This window comes from Pristiophorus japonicus, chromosome 27 (genome assembly GCF_044704955.1).
Source record: "Pristiophorus japonicus isolate sPriJap1 chromosome 27, sPriJap1.hap1, whole genome shotgun sequence".
In the NCBI taxonomy this organism is placed as follows: domain Eukaryota; kingdom Metazoa; phylum Chordata; class Chondrichthyes; family Pristiophoridae; genus Pristiophorus; species Pristiophorus japonicus.
This window is the reverse complement of record NC_092003.1, coordinates 79,553-98,720: the sequence shown is the minus strand read 5'-3', so window position 1 is coordinate 98,720 and position 19,168 is coordinate 79,553. Positions and strand designations below refer to the sequence as shown.

Here is a 19,168-nt window from a genome sequence, read left to right as displayed (position 1 = left end):
CGATTGACTGGCAAGGGACCTTTTATTTCCAACAACAGCTCATGCTGGAGGCGTGGAGGCACACACTCAGCCGGAGTTTGCAGAGATGAGCAAAATACCTGCAGAAATTGCGTGGGCCCACCAGCTGGTGGCGGTGTTTATGGAGGACTCCATGGACCTGCAGTGCCAGCGCTCAGCAGACGGTGGCGATGTTTGAGGAGGACTACATGGACCTACAGTGCGGGCGCCCATCAACAGGTGGCGGTGTTTGTGGAGGACTCCATGGTCATGCAATGTGGAGCCCCACCAGCTGGTGGCGGTGTATTTGGAGGACTCCATGTTGACCTGCAGTGCGGGGGCCCACCAGAAGGTGGCGATGTTTGTGGAGGACTCCATGGACCTGCAGTGCCTGCGCCCACCAGCGGGTGGCGGTGTTGGTGTGTGTCTGTAACTGTGTGTGAGAGAGAGAGAGAATGTTTCTGTCTCTATCTGCCCTCCCTCTGCCCCTGTGTGTGTGTGTCTCTGTGTGTATGTGACTTTCTGCCTATGTCTGTGTGTGTCTGCCTCAGCCTTCGGTCGCTTGAGAGTGTTTGAAGACCAGGACTTCAAATCTGGCACCAAGCTCATGGTCTACAGGGCTGTAGTAATACCCGCCCTGCTGTATGGCTCAGAGACATGGACTATATACAGTAGACATCTCAAAACACTGGAGAAATACCACCAACGCAGACTCCGCATCAACGTTAGTGTTCTCGCTCAGGCCAACATCCCCAGCATCGAAGCATTGACCACACTCGACCAGCTCCGCTGGGCAGGCCACATCATCCGCATGCCCGACACGAGACTCACAAAACAAGCGCTCTACTCGGAGCTTCGACATGGCATGCGAGCCAAAGGTGGGCAGAGGAAATATTACAGGGACACCCTCAAAGCCTCCCTGATAAAGTGCAACATCCCCACCGACACCTGGGAGACCCTGGACAAAGACCAGTCCGTCCTATGTGGAGGAAGTGCATCCGGGAGGGCGCTGAGCACCTCGAGTCTCGTCACCGAGAGCATGCAGAAAACAAGCGCAGACAGAGGAAGGAGCGTGTGGCAAACCAGGCCACCCTTACCTTCAACCACCATCTGCCCCACAATGACAGAGACTGTAGGTCCCACATTGGTCTCATCAGTCACCTGAGAACTCACTTTTAGAGTGGAAGCAAGTCATCCACGCCTCCGAGGGACTGCCTATAATGAGGGTGATGTGTGTGTGTGTATCTTTTTGTGTCTCTGCATCTGTGTGTGTCTCTGTACGTGTCTCTGTCTCTCTCTGTGTGGCTGTCTCTGTATCTGTGGGTGGGTGTGTGTGTGTGTGTGTGTCTCTCTCTCTGTATCTCTGTGTGTATGTTTATCTCTCTCTCTGTCTGTGTGTGTATGTATGTGTCTCTATCTCTGCGGGTGTGTGTGTTTATCTTTGTGTATGTGTATGTGTATCTGTGTGGGAGTGTGTGTGTGTCTATCTCTCTCTGTGTGTATGTATGGGTCTATGTATCTCTGTGTGTGTGTTTATCTGTGTGTGTGTATGCGTCTCTGTATTTGTGTGGGTGTGTGTGTGTGTGTTTCTCTTTGTATATGTCTGTGTGTGTCTCTCTCTCTGTATATGTGTGTGTGTGTGTCGCTCTCTCTGTAAATGTGTGTGTCTCTCTCTGTCTCTGTATATGTGTGTGTGTCTCTCTCTATATGTGTGTGTGTCTGTGTGTGTGTGTCTCTCTCTGTCTCTGTCTCTGTATATATGTGTGTGTCTCTCTGTATATGTGTGTGTGTCTCTCTCTATATGTGTGTGTGTCTGTGTGTGTGTGTCTCTCTCTATCTCTCTCTCTGTATATGTGTGTGTGTCTCACTCTCTCTCTGTATATGTGTGTGTCTCTCTCTGTATATGTATGTGTGTCTCTCTCTGTATATGTGTGTGTCTCTCTCTGTATATGTGTGTGTGTCTCTCTATATGTGTGTGTGTCTCTCTCTGTATATGTGTGTGTGTCTCTCTCTGTATATGTGTGTGTGTCTCTCTGTGTAAGTGAGAGAGAGAATCTGTGTCTCTGACTGTCTCTGTATGTGTCCCTCCCTTTGCCCGTGAGTGCACGTGTGTGCGAGAGTCTGTGTGTGTCTCGGTTTCTCTATCAGTGTGTGTGCCTATGTCTGTCTCTCTCTCTCTCTGCCTTTGTCTCTCTCTCTCTCTCTCTCTCTCTCTTTAAGATTATTAATATTTAATTAATGGCTTTGGCTCCTGATGCAGACCCGGGAGGCCGGGGATTGACTGGATTATTTCTCAGTGGCAGTCGGTGAGATGAGGCTGAGGGACTGGGACCCGGGTGGCTGGGATAGTGAGGGTGCAGTCCAAGCTGGGAGCAAGGAGAGAGTCCTGGGGGGTGGGTGAGTGTCTCAGGCCAGAGAGGCTGCAGGTCCCGGTCAAAGTTGGAACTGATGCAGTGTTGCACGAGTTTCCATTGAGATTTAAACCCTCTGGGTGGAGTTTTTCCACTGCGGAGATGCTGTTTAAAGGCAATCGTTTGAGAATGAGCATTTTTAACACACAGCTGGGGTGAGGAATCTGGGTGGGAATTGTGCCTACATATTTATAAATTATCTCTTTTTCAGTGTGAGTCAGTGAGAATAATCTCCTCCAGCCTTGGCTCAATGGACTGCACTCCCTCCACTCTGAATCAAATGTTGCGAGTTCCAGTCCCACTCCAGAGACTTGAACGCAGAAATCTAGGCCGACATTCCCAACGTTAGTACTGAGGGAGCGCCGCACTGTCGGAGGGTAGGTACTGAGGGAGTGCCGCACTGTCGGAGGGGCAGTACTGAGGGAGCGCCGCACTGTCGGAGGGGCAGTACTGAAGGAGAGCCGCACTGTCGGAGGGGCAGTACTGAGAGAGCGGCGCACTGTCGGAGGGGCAGTACTGAGGGAGCGCCGCACTGTCGGAGGGGCAGTACTGAGGGAGCACCGCACTGTCGGAGGGGCAGTACTGAGGGAGCACCGCACTGTCGGAGGGTAGGTACTGAGGGAGTGCCGCACTGTCGGAGGGGCAGTACTGAAGGAGAGCCGCACTGTCGGAGGGGCAGTACTGAGGGAACGCCGCACTGTCGGAGGGGCAGTACTGAGGGAGCGCCGCACTATCAGATATTTTTAGTATAAGGGGTGTTGCAGAGGTGTGGGGCAGACTGGTTGGGCTGGGTGCTCTTTGCCTTTCCGTCATTGTTCATGGATTTGTATGTAACCTTTCGGCCTGCTGACTGAGGGCCGTGCGGCTCTTTGTCGGCCGGCACAGACACGATGGGCCGGAATGGCCTCCTTCTGCCCTGTAAATTTCTATGTTTCTATGTTTCTATCTCTGTAACCTCCTCCAGATCCTCCACCCCTCCCTAACCTCCTCCAGCCCCAAACCCCTCCCTATCTCTGTAACCTCCTCCAGCCCCAAACACCTACCTATCTCTGTAACCTCCTCCAGCCCCTACACCCCTCCCATCTCTGTAACCTCCTCCAGCCCCTACACCCCTCCCTATCTCTGTAACCTCCTCCAGCCCCAAACACCTCCCTATCTCTGTAACCTCCTCCAGCCCCTACACCCCTCCCATCTCTGTAACCTCCTCCAGCCCCAAACACCTCCCTATATCTGTAACCTCCTCCAGCCCCTACACCCCTCCCATCTCTGTAACCTCCTCCAGCCCCTACACCCCTCCCTATCTCTGTAACCTCCTCCAGCCCCGACGCCCCTTCCTATCTCTGTAACCCCCTCCAGCCCCTACACCCCTCCCTAGCTCTGTAACCTCCTCCAGCCCCTACACCCCTCCCTATCTCTGTAACCTCCTCCAGCCCTACACCCCTCACTATCTCTGTAACCCCCTCCGACCCTACACCCCTCCCCATCTCTGTAACCTCCTCCAGCCCCTACACCCCTCCCTATCTCTGTAACCTCCTCCAGCCCCAAACCCCTCCCTATCTCTGTAACCCCCTCCAGCCCCAAACCCCTCCCTATCTCTGTAACCTCCTCCAGCCCCAAACCCCTCCCTATCTCTGTAACCTCCTCCAGCTCCTCCATCCCTCCCTAACCTCCTCCAGCGCCAAACCCCTCCCTATCTCTGTAACCTACTCCAGCTCCTCCATCCCTCCCTAACTTCCACCAGCCCCTACACCCCTCCCTATCTCTGTAACCTCCTCCAGCCCGGACACCCCTCCCTATCTCTGTAACCTCCTCCAGCCCCAAACCCCTCCCTATCTCTGTAACCCCCTCCAGCCCCGACACCCCTAACCTATCTCTGTAACCTCCTCCAGCCCCAAACCCCTCCCTATCTCTGTAACCCCCTCCAGCCCCTACACCCCTCCCTATCTCTGTAACCCCCTCCAGCCCCTACATCCCTCCCTATCTCTGTAGCCCCCTCCAGCCCCGACACCTTTCCCGATCTCTGTAACCCCCTCCAGCCCCTACACCCCTCCCTATCTCTGTAACCCCCTCCAGCCCCTACACCCCTCCCTATCTCTGTAACCTCCTCCAGCCCCTACACCCCTCCCTATCTCTGTAACCCCCTCCAGCCCCGACACCCCTCCCTATCTCTGTAACCCCCCCCAGCCCCGACACCCCTCCCTATCTCTGTAACCCCCTCCAGCCCCTACACCCCTCCCTATCTCTGTAACCCCCTCCAGCCCCGACACCCTTCCCGATCTCTGTAACCCCCTCCAGCCCCTACACCCCTCCCTATCTCTGTAACCCCCTCCAGCCCCTACACCCCTCCCTATCTCTGTAACCTCCTCCAGCCCCTACACCCCTCTCTATCTCTGTAACCCCCTCCAGCCCCTACACCCCTCCCTATCTCTGTAACCCCCCCCAGCCCCGACACCCCTCCCTATCTCTGTAACCCCCTCCAGCCCCTACACCCCTCCCTATCTCTGTAACCTCCAGCCCCTACACCCCTCCCTATCTCTGTAACCTCCAGCCCCTACACCCCTCCCTATCTCTGTAAACTCCTCCAGCCCCGACACCCCTCCCTATCTCTGTAACCCCCCTCCAGCCCCGACACCCCTCCCTATCTCTGTAACCCCCTCCAGCCCCTACACCCCTCCCTATCCCTGTAACCTCCTCCAGCCCCTACACCCCTCCCTATCTCTGTAACCCCCTCCAGCCCCGACACCCCTCCCTATCTCTGTAACCCCCTCCAGCCCCTACACCCCTCCCTATCTCTGTAACCCTCTCCAGCCCCGACACCCCTCCCTATCTCTGTAACCCCCTCCAGCCCCTACACCCCTCCCTATCTCTGTAACCACCTCCAGCTCCAAACCCCTCCCTATCTCTGTAACCTCCTCCAGCCCCAAACCCCTCCCTGTCTCTGTAACCTCCTCCAGCTCCTCCATCCCTCCCTAACCTCCTCCAGCCCCAAACCCCTCCCTATCTCTGTAACCTCCTCCAGCTCCTCCATCCCTCCCTAACCTCCTCCAGCCCCTACACCCCTCCCTATCTCTGTAACCTCCTCCAGCCCGGACACCCCTCCCTATCTCTGTAACCTCCTCCAGCCCCAAACACCTCCCTATCTGTGTAACCCCCTCCAGCCCCGACACCCCTCCCTATCTCTGTAACCTCCTCCAGCCCCAAACCCCTCCCTATCTCTGTAACCCCCTCCAGCCCCTACACCCCTCCCTATCTCTGTAACCCCCTCCAGCCCCTACATCCCTCCCTATCTCTGTAACCCCCTCCAGCACCAACACCCCTCCCTATCTCTGTAACCCCCTCCAGCCCCTACACCCCTCCCTATCTCTGTAACCCCCTCCAGCCCCTACACCCCTCCCTATCTCTGTAACCTCCTCCAGCCCCTACACCCCTCCCCATCTCTGTAACCCCCTCCAGCCCCTACACCCCTCCCTATCTCTGTAACCCCCTCCAGCCCCGACACCCCTCCCTATCTCTGTAACCCTCTCCAGCCCCTACACCCCTCCCTTTCTCTGTAACCTCCAGCCCCGACACTCCTTCTTATCTCTGTAACCCCCTCCAGCCCCGACACCCCTCCCTATCTCTGTAACCCCCTCCAGCCCCTACACCCCTCCCTATCTCTGTAACCTCCTCCAGCCCCTACACCCCTCCCTATCTCTGTAACCCCCTCCAGCCCCTACACCCCTCCCTATCTCTGTAACCCTCTCCAGCCCCGACACCCCTCCCTATCTCTGTAACCTCCTCCAGCCCCTACACCCCTCCCTATCTCTGTAATCTCCTCCAGGCCCACAACCTACCCCGAGATCTCTGCACTCCTCTAATTCTGCCCTTGACCAGGGACACCCTCAAAGCCTCCCTGATAAAGTGCAACATCCCATTCTATTAAGCTCCACCCCTTCCGTCCAGGCTTGCTAAATACATTATATTCTGATGCAATTTGATGCCAGTGGAGTGGGCTGATTCTCTGAGAGTTAGATCTTTACTTCAATGATCACAGATCGACTGCAGTAAGCGGGAAATAAACTCCGCCCCCCCCCACCCCCCGCCAAGCTCTGGAATTCACTCCCTAAACCTCTCCTGTCTCTCTCTCTCTCGTTCTCCTCCTTTAAGACGCTCCTTAAAAGCGACCCCTTTGAGCAGGTTGTTGGACACCTGCGCCAATATCTCCACATGTGGCTCGGTGGGTGAGGATAGGGGGCACTTGGGGTTCCGGTTTGAAGTCAGGATTAGGGTTTGCTCTCAGGGTTGGGAGCAGACTTTGTGATTTGCATGTTAGGGTTAGGATAACGTTTGTGAATATGATTCTGACTACTCGATTAGAGTGGAGTTTAAAAGCTGGGATAAAGAGACCAGAACTGTAACCAGTACTCCAGATGTGGCCTCAACAGAGCCCTGTATAGTTGGAGTAACATTTCTTTGCTCTTATACTCCAATCCCTTTGTAACACAAGCTAACATACCATTTGCCTTTCTCATTGCTTGCTGTAACAAACGCTTGTGTTCGAAGACCAGGCCCTGAAATCTGGCACCAAGCTCATGGTCTACAGGACTGTAGTGATACCCGCCCTCCTGTATGGCTCAGAGATGTGGACCATGTACAGTAGACACCTCAAATCGCTGGATAAATACCACCAACGATGTCTCCACAAGATCCTACAATTCCCTGGGAGGACAGATGTGCCAAGGTTAGCGTCCTCGACCGGGCCAACATCCCCAGAATCGAAGCACTGACCACACTCGACCAGCTCCGCTGGCCAGGGCCACATTGTCCGCATGCCCGACATGTGACTCCCAAAACAAGCGCTCTACTCGGAGCTTCGACACGGCATGCGAGCCAAAGGTGGTCAGAGGAAACGTTACAGGGACCACCCTCAAAGCCTCCCTGATAAAGTGCAACATCCCCAATGATACCTGGGAGTCCCTGGCCAAAGACCAGTCCGCCCTAAGTGGAGGAAGTGCATCCGGGAGGGCGCTGAGCACCTTGCGTCTTGTCGCCGAGAGCGTGCAGAAACCAAGTGCAGGCAGCGGAAGGAGCGTGCGGCAAACCAGTCCCACCCTCCCCTTCCCTCAATCACTGTCTGTCCCTCCTGTGATAGGGTCTGTGGTTCCCGTATTGGACTGTTCAGTCACCTGAGAACTCACTTTTGGAGTGGAAGCAAGTCTTGCTCAATACTGAGGAACTGCCTATGATGATGGCTTGCTGTACCTGCATGTTAACTTTCTGTGATTGGTGTACAAGTACATCCAGGTCCCTCCGAACACCAATATTTCCCAATCTCTCACCATTCAACAAATATCTCACTCCCCCTCCTGGTGTCTCCCTGTATTACAGCTCATTCCGAAATCCATTGAGACAGAGAGAGAGGGAGGGAGAGAGGGAGGGAGAGAGGGTGGGATGGAGAGAGACAAAGAGAGAGAGGGAGGGAGGGAGAGAGGGAGAGAGAGAGAGGGAGGGACAGAGAGAGAGAGAGACAGAGAGAGGGAGGGAGGGAGAGAGAGAGAGAGGGACGGACAGAGAGAGAGAGAGACAGAGAGAGGGAGGGAGGGAAAAAGAGAGAGAGGGAGGGACAGAGAGAGAGAGGCAGAGAGAGGGAGGGAGGGAGGGAGAGAGAGAGAGAGAGAGAGAGAGGGAGGGACAGAGAGAGAGAGAGAGAGGGACAGAGAGAGAGAGAGAGAGAGGGAGGGACAGAGAGAGAGGGAGAGAGAGGGAGGGACAGACAGAGAGAGAGAGAGAGACAGAGTGAGGGAGGGAGGAAGAGAGAGAGAGAGAGGGACGGACAGCGAGAGAGAGAGACAGAGATCGGGAAGGGGGGGACAGAGAGAGAGAGGCAGAGAGAGGGAGGGAGAGAGAGAGAGAGAGAGGGAGGGACAGAGAGAGAGAGAGAGAGGACACAGAGAGACAGACTGTGTCCCTGAGAGGACGAAAACTTGGATAAGAGGCTTTGATCGATACAGTGAGTTTTATTTCTCAGCAATGCCAATTATTCGGACAGAGGTTTTACAGGGTCGGGGGTCGCGGGGCCGACACAATCAAACGGAGCCTGAATTCTGAATTACAGAGTGATTACAGACTGTTCTATAGAAGTAACACAGGAACAGGAGGAGGCCGTACAGCCCCTCGAGCCTGTTACATTAGGAACAGGAGGAGGCCATTCAGCCCCTCAAGCCTGTTACATTAGGAACAGGAGGAGGCCTTTCAGCCCCTCGAGCCTGTTACATTAGGAACAGCAGGAGGCCATTCAGCCCCTCGAGCCTGTTACATTAGGAACAGGAGGAGGCCTTTCAGCCCCTCGAGCCTGTTACATTAGGAACAGGAGGAAGCCTTTCAGCCCCTCGAGCCTGTTACATTAGGAACAGGAGGAGGCCATTCAGCCCCTCGAGCCTGTTACATTAGGAACAGGAGTAGGCCATTCAGCCCCTCGAACCTGTTACATTAGAAACAGCAGGAGGCCATTCAGCCCCTCGAGCCTGTTACATTAGGAACAGCAGGAGGCCATTCAGCCCCTCGAGCCTGTTACATTAGGAACAGGAGGAGGCCATTCAGCCCCTCGAGCCTGTTACATTAGGAACAGGAGGAGGCCATTCAGCCCCTTGAGCCTGTTACATTAGGAACAGCAGGAGGCCATTCAGCCCCTCGAGCCTGTTACATTAGGAACAGGAGGAGGCCATTCAGCCCCTTGAGCCTGTTACATTAGGAACAGGAGGAGGCCATTCAGCCCCTCGAGCCTGTTACATTAGGAACAGGAGGAGGCAATTAAGCACCTCGAGCCTGTTACACAGGAACAGGAGGAGGCCATTCAGCCCCTCGAGCCTGTTACATTAGGAACAGGAGGAGGCCATTCAGCCCCTCGAGCCTGTTACATTAGGAACAGGAGGAGGCCATTCAGCCCCTCGAGCCTGTTACATTAGGAACAGGAGGAGGCCATTCAGTCCCTCGAGCCTGTTACATTAGGAACAGGAGGAGGCCGTTCAGCCCCTCGAGCCTGTTACATTAGGAACAGCAGGAGGCCATTCAGCCCCTCGAGCCTGTTACATTAGGAACAGGAGGAGGCCATTCATCTCTCGAGCCTGTTACAGTAGGAACAGGAGGAGACCATTCAGCCCCTCGAGCCTGTTACATTAGGAACAGGAGGAGGCCATTCAGCCCCTCGAGCCTGTTACATTAGGAACAGGAGGAGGCCATTCAGTCCCTCGAGCCTGTTACATTAGGAACAGCAGGAGGCCATTCAGCCCCTCGAGCCTGTTACATTAGGAACAGCAGGAGGCCATTCAGCCCCTCGAGCCTGTTACATTAGGAACAGGAGGAGGCCGTTCAGCCCCTCGAGCCTGTTACATTAGGAACAGCAGGAGGCCATTCAGCCCCTCGAGCCTGTTACATTAGGAACAGGAGGAGGCCATTCATCTCTCGAGCCTGTTACAGTAGGAACAGGAGGAGACCATTCAGCCCCTCGAGCCTGTTACATTAGGAACAGGAGGAGGCCATTCAGCCCCTCGAGCCTGTTACATTAGGAACAGGAGGAGGCCATTCAGTCCCTCGAGCCTGTTACATTAGGAACAGGAGGAGGCCGTTCAGCCCCTCGAGCCTGTTACATTAGGAACAGGAGGAGGCCGTTCAGCCCCTCGAGCCTGTTACATTAGGAACAGCAGGAGGCCATTCAGCCCCTCGAGTCTGTTACATTAGGGACAGCAGGAGGCCGTTCAGCCCCTCGAGCCTGTTACATTAGGAACAGCAGGAGGCCATTCAGCCCCTCGAGCCTGTTACATTAGGAACAGGAGGAGGCCATTCATCTCTCGAGCCTGTTACATTAGGAACAGGAGGAGGCCATTCAGCCCCTCGAGCCTGTTACATTAGGAACAGCAGGAGGCCATTCAGCCACTCGAGCCTGTTACATTAGGAACAGGAGGAGGCCAATCAGCCCCTCGAGTCTGTTACATTAGGAACAGGAGGAGGCCATTCAGCCTCTTGAGCCTGTTACATTAGGAACAGGAGGAGGCCATTCAGCCCCTCGAGCCTGTTACATTAGGAACAGCAGGAGGCCATTCAGCCACTCGAGCCTGTTACATTAGGAACAGGAGGAGGCCAATCAGCCCCTCGAGTCTGTTACATTAGGAACAGGAGGAGGCCATTCAGCCTCTTGAGCCTGTTACATTAGGAACAGGAGGAGGCCATTCAGCCCCTCGAACCTGTTACATTAGGAACAGGAGGAGGCCATTCAGTCCCTCGAGCCTGTTACATTAGGAATAGGAGGAGGCCATTCAGTCCCTCGAGCCTGTTACATTAGGAACTGGAGGAGGCCATTCAGTTCCTCGAGCCTGTTACTGCCCCTCCGACAGTGCAGCGCTCCCTCAGTACTGCCCCTCCGACAGTGCGGCGCTCCCTCAGTACTGCCCCTCCGACAGTGCGGCGCTCCCTCAGTACTGCCCCTCCGACAGTGCAGCGCTCCCTCAGTACTGCCCCTCCGACAGTGCGGCGGTCTCTCAGTACTGCCCCTCCGACAGTGCGGCGCTCCCTCAGTACTGCCCCTCCGACAGTGCGGCGCTCCCTCAGTACTGCCCCTCCGACAGTGCGTTGCTCCCTCAGTACTGCGCTCCCTCAGTACTGCCTCTCCAACAGTGTGACGCTTCCTCAATATTGCCCCTCCGACAGTGCGGCGCTCCCTCAGTACTGCCCCTCCGACAGTGCGGCACTCCCTCAGTACTGCTCCTCCGACACTGCGGCTCTCCCTCAGTATTGCCCCTTCGACAGTGCGGCTTTCCCTCAGTATTGCCCCTTCGACAGTGCGGCTCTCCCTTAGTACTGCCCCTCCGACAGTGCGGCTCTCCCTTAGTACTGCCCCTCCGACAGTGCGGCTCTCCCTCAGTATTGCCCCTCCGACAGTGCGGCGCTCCCTCAGTACTGCCCCTCCGACAGTGCGGCGCTCCCTCAGTACTGCCCCTCTGACAGTGCGGCACTCCCTCAGTACTGCCCCTCCCACAGTGCGGGGCTCCCTCAGTACCGCCCCTCCGACAGTGCGGGGCTCCCTCAGTATTGCCCCTCCAACAGTGTGCCGCGCCCTCAGTACTGCCCTCAAACAGTACGCCGCTCCCTCAGTACTGCCCCTCCGACAGTGCGGCGCTCTCTCAGTACTGCACCTACAACAGTGTGACGCTTTCTCAATATTGCCCCTCTGACAGTGCGGCTCTCCCTCAGTACTGCCCCTCCGACAGTGCGGCGCTCTCTCAGTACCGCCCCTCCGACAGTGCAGCGCTCTCTCAGGACTGCCCCTCCGACAGTGCGGTGCTCTCTCAGGACTGCCCCTCCGACAGTGCGGTGCTCTCTCAGTGCTGCCCCTGCGACAGTGCGGTGCTCTCTCAGTACTGCCTCTCCGACAGTGCGGCGCTACCTCAGTACTGCACAGGGAGTGTCAGCCTAGATTTTTGTGCTCGAGTCCCTGGAGTGGGATTTGAACCCACAACCTTCTGACTCAGAGGCGAGTGTGCTGCCCACTGAGCCATGGCTGACAGTTGTAGGTGGTAATCAGCAGGAGGTTTCCTTGCCCGTGCTTGACCTGAAGCCATGAGACTTCGTGGGGTCTGGAGTCAATGTTGGGGACTCCCAGGACCACTCCCTCCCGACTGTACCGACTATACCACTGTGCCCCACCCCTGGTGGGTCTGTCCTGCCGGTGGGACAGGACGTACCCAGGGATGGTGATGGAGGAGTCTGGGACATTGGTGGAAAGATCTGATTCTGTGAGTATGACTGTGTCAGGCTGTGGTTTGACTTGTCTGTGGGACAGCTCTCCCAATTTTGACACAAGTCCCCAGAACTCCCATTCTCTGGACCAATAGTGCAGTGACATGAGCACTGTGCTACCCTCCCTCAATGGTCTCAGTCCCTCTGTAACACCTGCTTGCTCAGTGTTACAGTGTGTGTGTGAAAAGGCCCAGCCTCCAATAAACTCCACAACCTCCTTTCTCCCCAGATTGCCGAAGCTGTCAATCCCCGTGCGTGAGCACCAGTGTACAAGGAAGTTACTCGAAGCGACTATCGACCCATTGTCTATTCTGTGTCGGGCTGATCTTTGCATCCCTGTGGCTAATGGATTTGAATGTTGCGTGCTGTGTTGCAGGTAGGACAATGCCTGGCTTCAAAAAGGTGGGAGCTTGTTGTTTGTCAGAGGATGCTGAGAGACTGAGAACAATGCACTGTTCAAGTCAGAAGCACGGATATGTTCTGCTAATGGCCACAGGAGCACATTTCACAACTAATGCAAAGTAGAGTGTAGAGAGAGAATTCTGAGAGTCATAGCAACACGGAAACAAGGGAACAGGAAGGGGCAACTTAACCCTTCCAGCTTACTCCAGCATTCAATTCGACCATGGCCCATCTGTACCTTTTACCCATCGACCCGCCTAGTTCCATAACCTTTTATTTCCTTACCCAACAAAAAGCTATCAATCCCACCTTTGACTATTTTCCATTGAACCCCAGCCTCAGCAGCATGGTGAGGGATAGAGAGGTCCAGATTCCCACTTTGTGTGAAGAAGTGCTTCCTGACATCACCCCTGAACAGCCGGGCTCTAATTCTGAGCTCCTGCTCCCTTGTCCTGGTCTCCCTCACGAGAGGAAACAGTTTCTCTCTGCCTACCCCAAACTCATTCAATCATCTTACACACCTCAATTAGTTAATCGTTTAATCTTCTCGAGACTACAAGGTCAGTCTATGGAACCTACCAAAAGCAAAATATTTTTTGTAAATGTTGGTATTCAGAGGAACCTGGGGGTCCTTGCACATGAATCATAGAAACTTAACATGCAGGTACAGCCAAGTAATTGGGAAGGCAAAGGGTATGTTGGGTTTTATTGCAAAGGGGTTGGAGTATAATAGTAAGCAAATCCTGCTCCAATTATACAGGGCTTTCGTGAGACCACACTGGAGCACTGTTCGATCTCCTTACTAAGGAAGGATATACTTCCCTTGGAAGGAGTGCAATGAAGGTTTGCTAGATTGATCCCTGGGTTGAGAAATTGAGTAGATTGGGCCAATATTCTTTGGAGTTTAGAAGAATGAAATTTGATCTCGTTGAAACATGTAAACTTCTTCGAGGACTTGACAGGGTTAATGCTGAGAGGTTGTTTCCTCTGGCTGAGGAGTCCAGAACTAGGTGTTGGACAATTAGGACTGAGATGAGGAGAAATTTCTTCACAGGGGGTGGTGAATCTTTGGAATATTCTACCCCAGAGGGCTGTGGATCTTCAGTTGTTGAGTATATTCAAGGCTGATATTGATTGATCTTTGGGCACGAAGGGACCCAACATATTAGGGGATGGTGCGGGAAGGTGGAGTTGAGGTAGAAGATCAGCCAAGATCTTACTGAAGGGCGGAGCAGGCTCAGGGGCCCTGTTTTTTAAAATTCATTCCAGAATGTGGGTATCTCTGGCAAGGCCGGCATTTATTGGCCATCCCTAATTGCCCCTTGAGAAGGTGGTGGTGAGCCGCCTTCTTGAACCGCTGCAGTCCGTGTGGTGAAGGTGCTCCCACAGTGCTGTTAGGGAGGGAGTTCCCGGATTGTGACCCAGCGACGATGAAGGAACGGCCAATATATTTCCAAGTTGGGATGGTGTGTGACTTGGAGGGGAACGTGGAGGTGGTGGTGTTCCCATGCGCCTGCTGCCCTTGTCCTTCTAGGTGATGGAGGTCGCGGGTTTGGGAGGTGCTGCCGAAGAAGCCTTGGCGAGTTGCCGCAGTGCATCTTGTAGATGGTACACACTGCAGCCACGGTGCGCCGGTGGTGGAGGGAGTGAACGTTGAAGGTGGTGGATGGGATGCCGAGCAAGCGGCTGCTTTGTCCTGGAAGGTGTCGAGCTTTTTCAGTGTTTTTGGAGCTACACTCATCGAGGCAAGTGGAGAGTGTTCCATCACACTCCTGACTTGTGCCTTGTAGATGGTGGAAAGGCTTTGGGGAGTCAGGAGGTGAGACACTGGCCCTCCAGTAATGGAGGGGGTCTACACAGGGAGACTGGATCTAGAGACAAGGTATTGGTGTTTATCAAGGACATGTAAGGAGGTGGAGCTCAGCTCTGTCTGTAGGGTCCCAGTGAGGGAGAGAGGTAGAGCTCACCTCTGTCTGTAGCGTCCCAGTGAGGGACAGAGGGAGATCACCTCTGTCTGTAGGGACCCAGAGAGGGAGAGATAGAGCTCACCTCTGTATGTAGGGTCCCAGTGAGGGAGAGATAGAGCTCACCTCTGTATGTAGGGTCCCAGTGAGGGAGAGATAGAGCTCACCTCTGTCTGTAGGGTCCCAGTGAGGGAGAGATAGAGCTCACCTCTGTATGTAGGGTCCCAGTGAGGGAGAGATAGAGCTCACCTCTGTCTGTAGGGTCCCAGTGAGGGAGAGATAGAGCTCACCTCTGTCGGTAGGGTCCCAGTGAGGGAGAGATAGAGCTCACCTCTGTCTGTAGCGTCCCAGTGAGGGAGAGAGATCGAGCTCACCTCTGTCTGTAGGGTCCCAGTGAGGGAGAGCTCACCTCTGTCTGTAGGGTCCCAGTGAGGGAGAGAGATAGAGCTCACCTCTGTCTGTAGGGTCCCAGAGAGGGAGAGCTCACCTCTGTCTGTAGGGTCCCAGTGAGGGAGAGAGGGAGAGCTCACCTCTGTCTGTAGGGTCCCAGTGAGGGAGGGAGGGAGGGCTAACCTCTGCACTGGGAGTGTGAGCCTGGATTTATTTCTCGAGTCCCTGGAGTTGGGCTTGAACCCAGCACCTACTGACTGAGAGGCGAGTGCTGGTCACCGAGACGTGGCGGGCAATGCCTTCGGGCAGTTTGAGGGCTGCGGTGGGGCGGAATATGGAGTTTATATCAAAAGTCTGTCGGTGTCCCAGTGAGGGAGAGAGGTGTCGTTCCCCGATTATAAATTGATATAACCAGCTGTCCAACTCCCTGTTTAAAGTTCCCTCTGATCTCCCAACTCTCTCTAATAATAATTCCTTGTGTTCACTTCCAGAATATCCCCCAGTACGATGAGGACTCTGCTGCAGATTCTAGGTTACCTGAGTAAGTCATTTTCATTATAAACAAACTGCACTGTGTTTATTTAATGTCTTTATGTAGAAAAACTTCCCAAGGCACTTCTGGTTTGTGACTTGCATCAGGGCAGTTTCAGGGCTGTGGCAGGGGCGGAAATCTGAGTGGGAAGGTTCAAACATGGAGTTTAAAGTGAAATTCTTACATTCTTATTATTTATACTTTTAATTACTGATCAGATTGAGAACCTTTGGATTTGTGATAGGTATTCCATGGTTTGGTCTCCATATTACACAAAAAGGATGTCGAGGCACTGGAGAGGGTGCGATGAAGGATTGGCAAGATGATACCAGAACTGAGATGTTATAACTCTCAGCAAAGACTGAACTGGTGGGGGCTCTTTTCTCTGGTAAGGAGAAGGCTGAAGGGGGGGAACCTGATACAGGTCTTTAAAGTGATGGCGGTAAACGTATAGGAGATGTTTCCACTTAGGGGCGAGACGAGATCTCGGGAGCCACCAATATAAGATCATCACTGATAAATCCAGTGGGGAATTTGGGAGAAACTTCTTTACCCAGAGAGGGGTGAGAATGTGGAGCTCGCCACCACACAGAGAGGCTGAGGTGAGAGGCAGAGATTATTCATGGCTGAGCTCCATGAACACACAGAGGGAAAGGAATAGAAGGAGATGTTGATAGGGTTCGATGTAGACTGGTGGGAGGAGGCTCGTGGGGAACATAAACAGCGTTAGGACCAGTTCGGTAAAATGTTCTCTTTCTGTGCTGTAAATTCATCGTAATTCCATGCTGTACATAATTACACAATATTATACATGTATTCTTAATTACTGAACAGATGTAAACATTCAGCATTTGTAATATAGCATTAATATTTGCATTATTGATATTCCTTATTATGCATTTGTTACAGATATTTAATACTTGCATTATTGATTGTCAGACTGCTTGTCTGACATCCAGTACTGGATGAGCAGAAATTTTCTCCAATTATATATTGGGAGGACCGAAGCCATTGTCTTCTGTCCCCGCCACAAACTCCCTTGCCACTGACTTCACCCTTCTCCCGAGCATCTGTCTGAGGCTGAACCAGACTCTTCGCAACTTTGCTGTTATTTTTGACCCTGAAATGAGCTTTCGACCACATACCCGCGGAATAACTAAAAGCCCCATTTCCACCTCCGTAACATCGCCCACCTCCGCCCCTGCCTCAGCTCATCTGCTGCTGAAACCCTCATCCATGCCTTTGTTAAATCTAGACCTGACTGCTCCAAAGCACTCCTGGCTGGCCTCCCACATTTTACCCCACGTAAACTAGAGGTGATCCAAAACTCGGCTGCCCCGCCGTGCAGCAAACAAACCTGAGCACTGGGAGACATTCAGAATTCAGCAGAGGAGGACTAAGGGTTTAATTAGGAAGGGGAAAATAGAGTATGAGAGTAAGCTTGCAGGGAACATAAAAACTGACTGCAAAAGCTTCTATAGATATGTGAAGAGAAAAAGATCAGTGAAGACTAATGTAGGTCCTTTGCAGTCAGAATCAGGTGAATTTATAATGGAGAACAAAGAAATGGTAGACCAATTGAACAAATACTTTGGTTCTGCCTTCACTAAGGAAGACACAAATAACCTCCCGAAAATACTAGGGGACCGAGGGTCTAGCGAGAAGGGGGAACTGAGGGAAATCTTTATTAGTCAGGAAATGGTGTTAGGAAAATTGAAGGGACTGAAGGCCGATACATCCCCAGGGCCTGATAGTCTGCATTCCAGAATACTTAAGGAAGTGGCCCTAGAAATAGTGGATGCATTGGTGGTAATTTGCCAACATTCCATGGACTCTGGATCAGTTCCTATGGACTGGAGGTTAGCTAATGTAACCCCACTTTTTAAAAAAGGAGGAAGAGAGAAAATGGGCAATTATAGACCGGTTAGCCTGACATCAGTAGTGGGTAAAATGTTGTAATCAATTATTAAAGATGAAATAGCAGCACATTTGGAAAGCAGTGATGGGATCGGTCCAAGTCAGCATGGACTTATGAAAGGGAAATCATGCTTGACAAATCTTCTAGAATTTTTTGAGGATGTAACTAGTAGAGTGGATAAAGGAGAACCAGTGGATGCGGTGTATTTGGACTTTCAAAAGGCTATTGACAAGGTCCTACACAAGAGATTAGTGTGCAAAATCAAAGCACATGGTATTGGGGGTAATGTATTGACGTGGATAGAGAACTGGTTGGCAGACAGAAAGCAAAGAGTGGGAATAAACGGGACCTTTTCAGAATGGCAGGCAGTGATGCAGGGCTCAGTGCTGGGACCCCAGCTATTTACAATATACATTAATGATTTAGACGAAGGAATTGAATGTAATCTCTCCAAGTTTGCAGATGACACTAAGCTGGGTGGCAGTGCGAGCTGAGAGGAGGATGCTAAGAGGCTGCAGGGGGACTTGGACAGGTTAGGTGAATGGGCAAATGCATGGCAGATGTGAGGTTATCCACTTTGGTGGCAAAAACACGAAGGCAGATTATTATCTGAATGGTGACTGATTCGTAAAAGGGGAGGTGCAACGAGACCTGGGTGTCATGGTACATCAGTCATTGAAGGTAGGCTTGCAGGTACAGCAGGCAGTAAAGAAAACAAATGGCACGCTGGCCTTCATAGCGAGAGGATTTGAGTACAGGAGCAGGGAGGTCTTGCTGCAGTTGTACAGGGCCTTGGTGAGATCACACCTGAAATATTGGCCCCAAGTTTCGGCCCGTGCCGGAAACGGCGCACCTCTGAGCTGGACGCCCGTTCTTCGCGCCTAAAAGTGCGCTAGAAAAAAACTTCGATATTCTCCGGCTCCTCGGAGCTCGATCTCAGCTTGGCGTGTCGCGCAACTTCACAGTGGGGGGTGGAGCCAAACACTCGCGCCGATTCTGTAAGTAGTGGGGGGCGGGTCACATTTAAATGAGCCAACGTGGTGCCGGCAACCCTGCGTGTGCGTTGGAGCGTGTGCGTTGGACCGTGTGCGTTGGAGCGTGTGCGTTGGAGCGTGCGCGTTGGAGTGTGCGCGTTGGAGCGTGCGCGTTGGAGTGTGCGCGTTGGAGTGTGCGCGTTGGAGCGTGCGCGTTGGAGCGTGTGCGTTGGAGCGTGTGCGTGTTGGAGCGTGCGTGTTGGAGCGTGTGCGTTGGAGCGTGCGTGTTGGAGCGTGCGTGCACGCGCAGTGTCAAACAAACATTGGCACTCGGCCATTTTTAAAAGGACTGGAGAAAAAGTGAAGATTTGTCTCTTGTACCCCTGCAAAGGCTTGTAATTTAATTTTTGTGATATTTCTGTGTGTGAGGGAGTGCTTTTAGCAGCACTGTTGAATAAATCACCTGCTGAAATCAGTGAGTTCAGCTTTTCACTGCTAAACTTGCAGAACCGGTGCTGCATTGGTGCATGCAAATTAAGGACTGTGTGTTTTGAGAAATAAGAGTGCCAATTCAACTTTGCAATGGATCCACCAAGAACAAAGAATTTCTTGCATAAGGAAGTAGAGATATTAGTCAACGTAATTGAGCAGAGATGGCAGGAGCTAGATACCAGCAACAGAGGTCGCATAAAAGTGCCACCAAAAGAAATGAAGAAACGCTGGAACCAAGTTGCAGAAGATTACTGCGCAATGGAGCACACCAGGAGATCTGGAAGCCAGTGTAAAAAGAAATGGCACGACCTTGGTCA

The 19,168-nt window shown here is 53.1% G+C and overlaps 1 protein-coding gene across 5 annotated transcripts in view; it reads left to right on the top strand.

Annotated features, from left to right (window-relative positions):
* The first annotated feature begins 685 nt into the window (after window positions 1-685).
* LOC139239510 (swi5-dependent recombination DNA repair protein 1 homolog) overlaps window positions 686-19,168 on the top strand; it is a 92,816-nt gene continuing 74,333 nt past the window's right edge. For 3 of the 5 annotated variants that reach the window (XM_070868307.1, XM_070868310.1, XM_070868311.1), the window contains exons 1-3: window positions 8,340-8,397; window positions 12,409-12,555; window positions 15,427-15,476. In XM_070868307.1, the coding sequence (XP_070724408.1) occupies window positions 15,443-15,476 (34 nt within the window). In that variant the 5' untranslated portion in view covers window positions 8,340-8,397; window positions 12,409-12,555; window positions 15,427-15,442. Of the gene's footprint in view, window positions 1,224-8,319; window positions 8,398-12,408; window positions 12,556-15,426; window positions 15,477-19,168 lie in introns of those variants that run through there. The other 2 variants (XM_070868308.1, XM_070868309.1) reach the window with 2 other exon arrangements.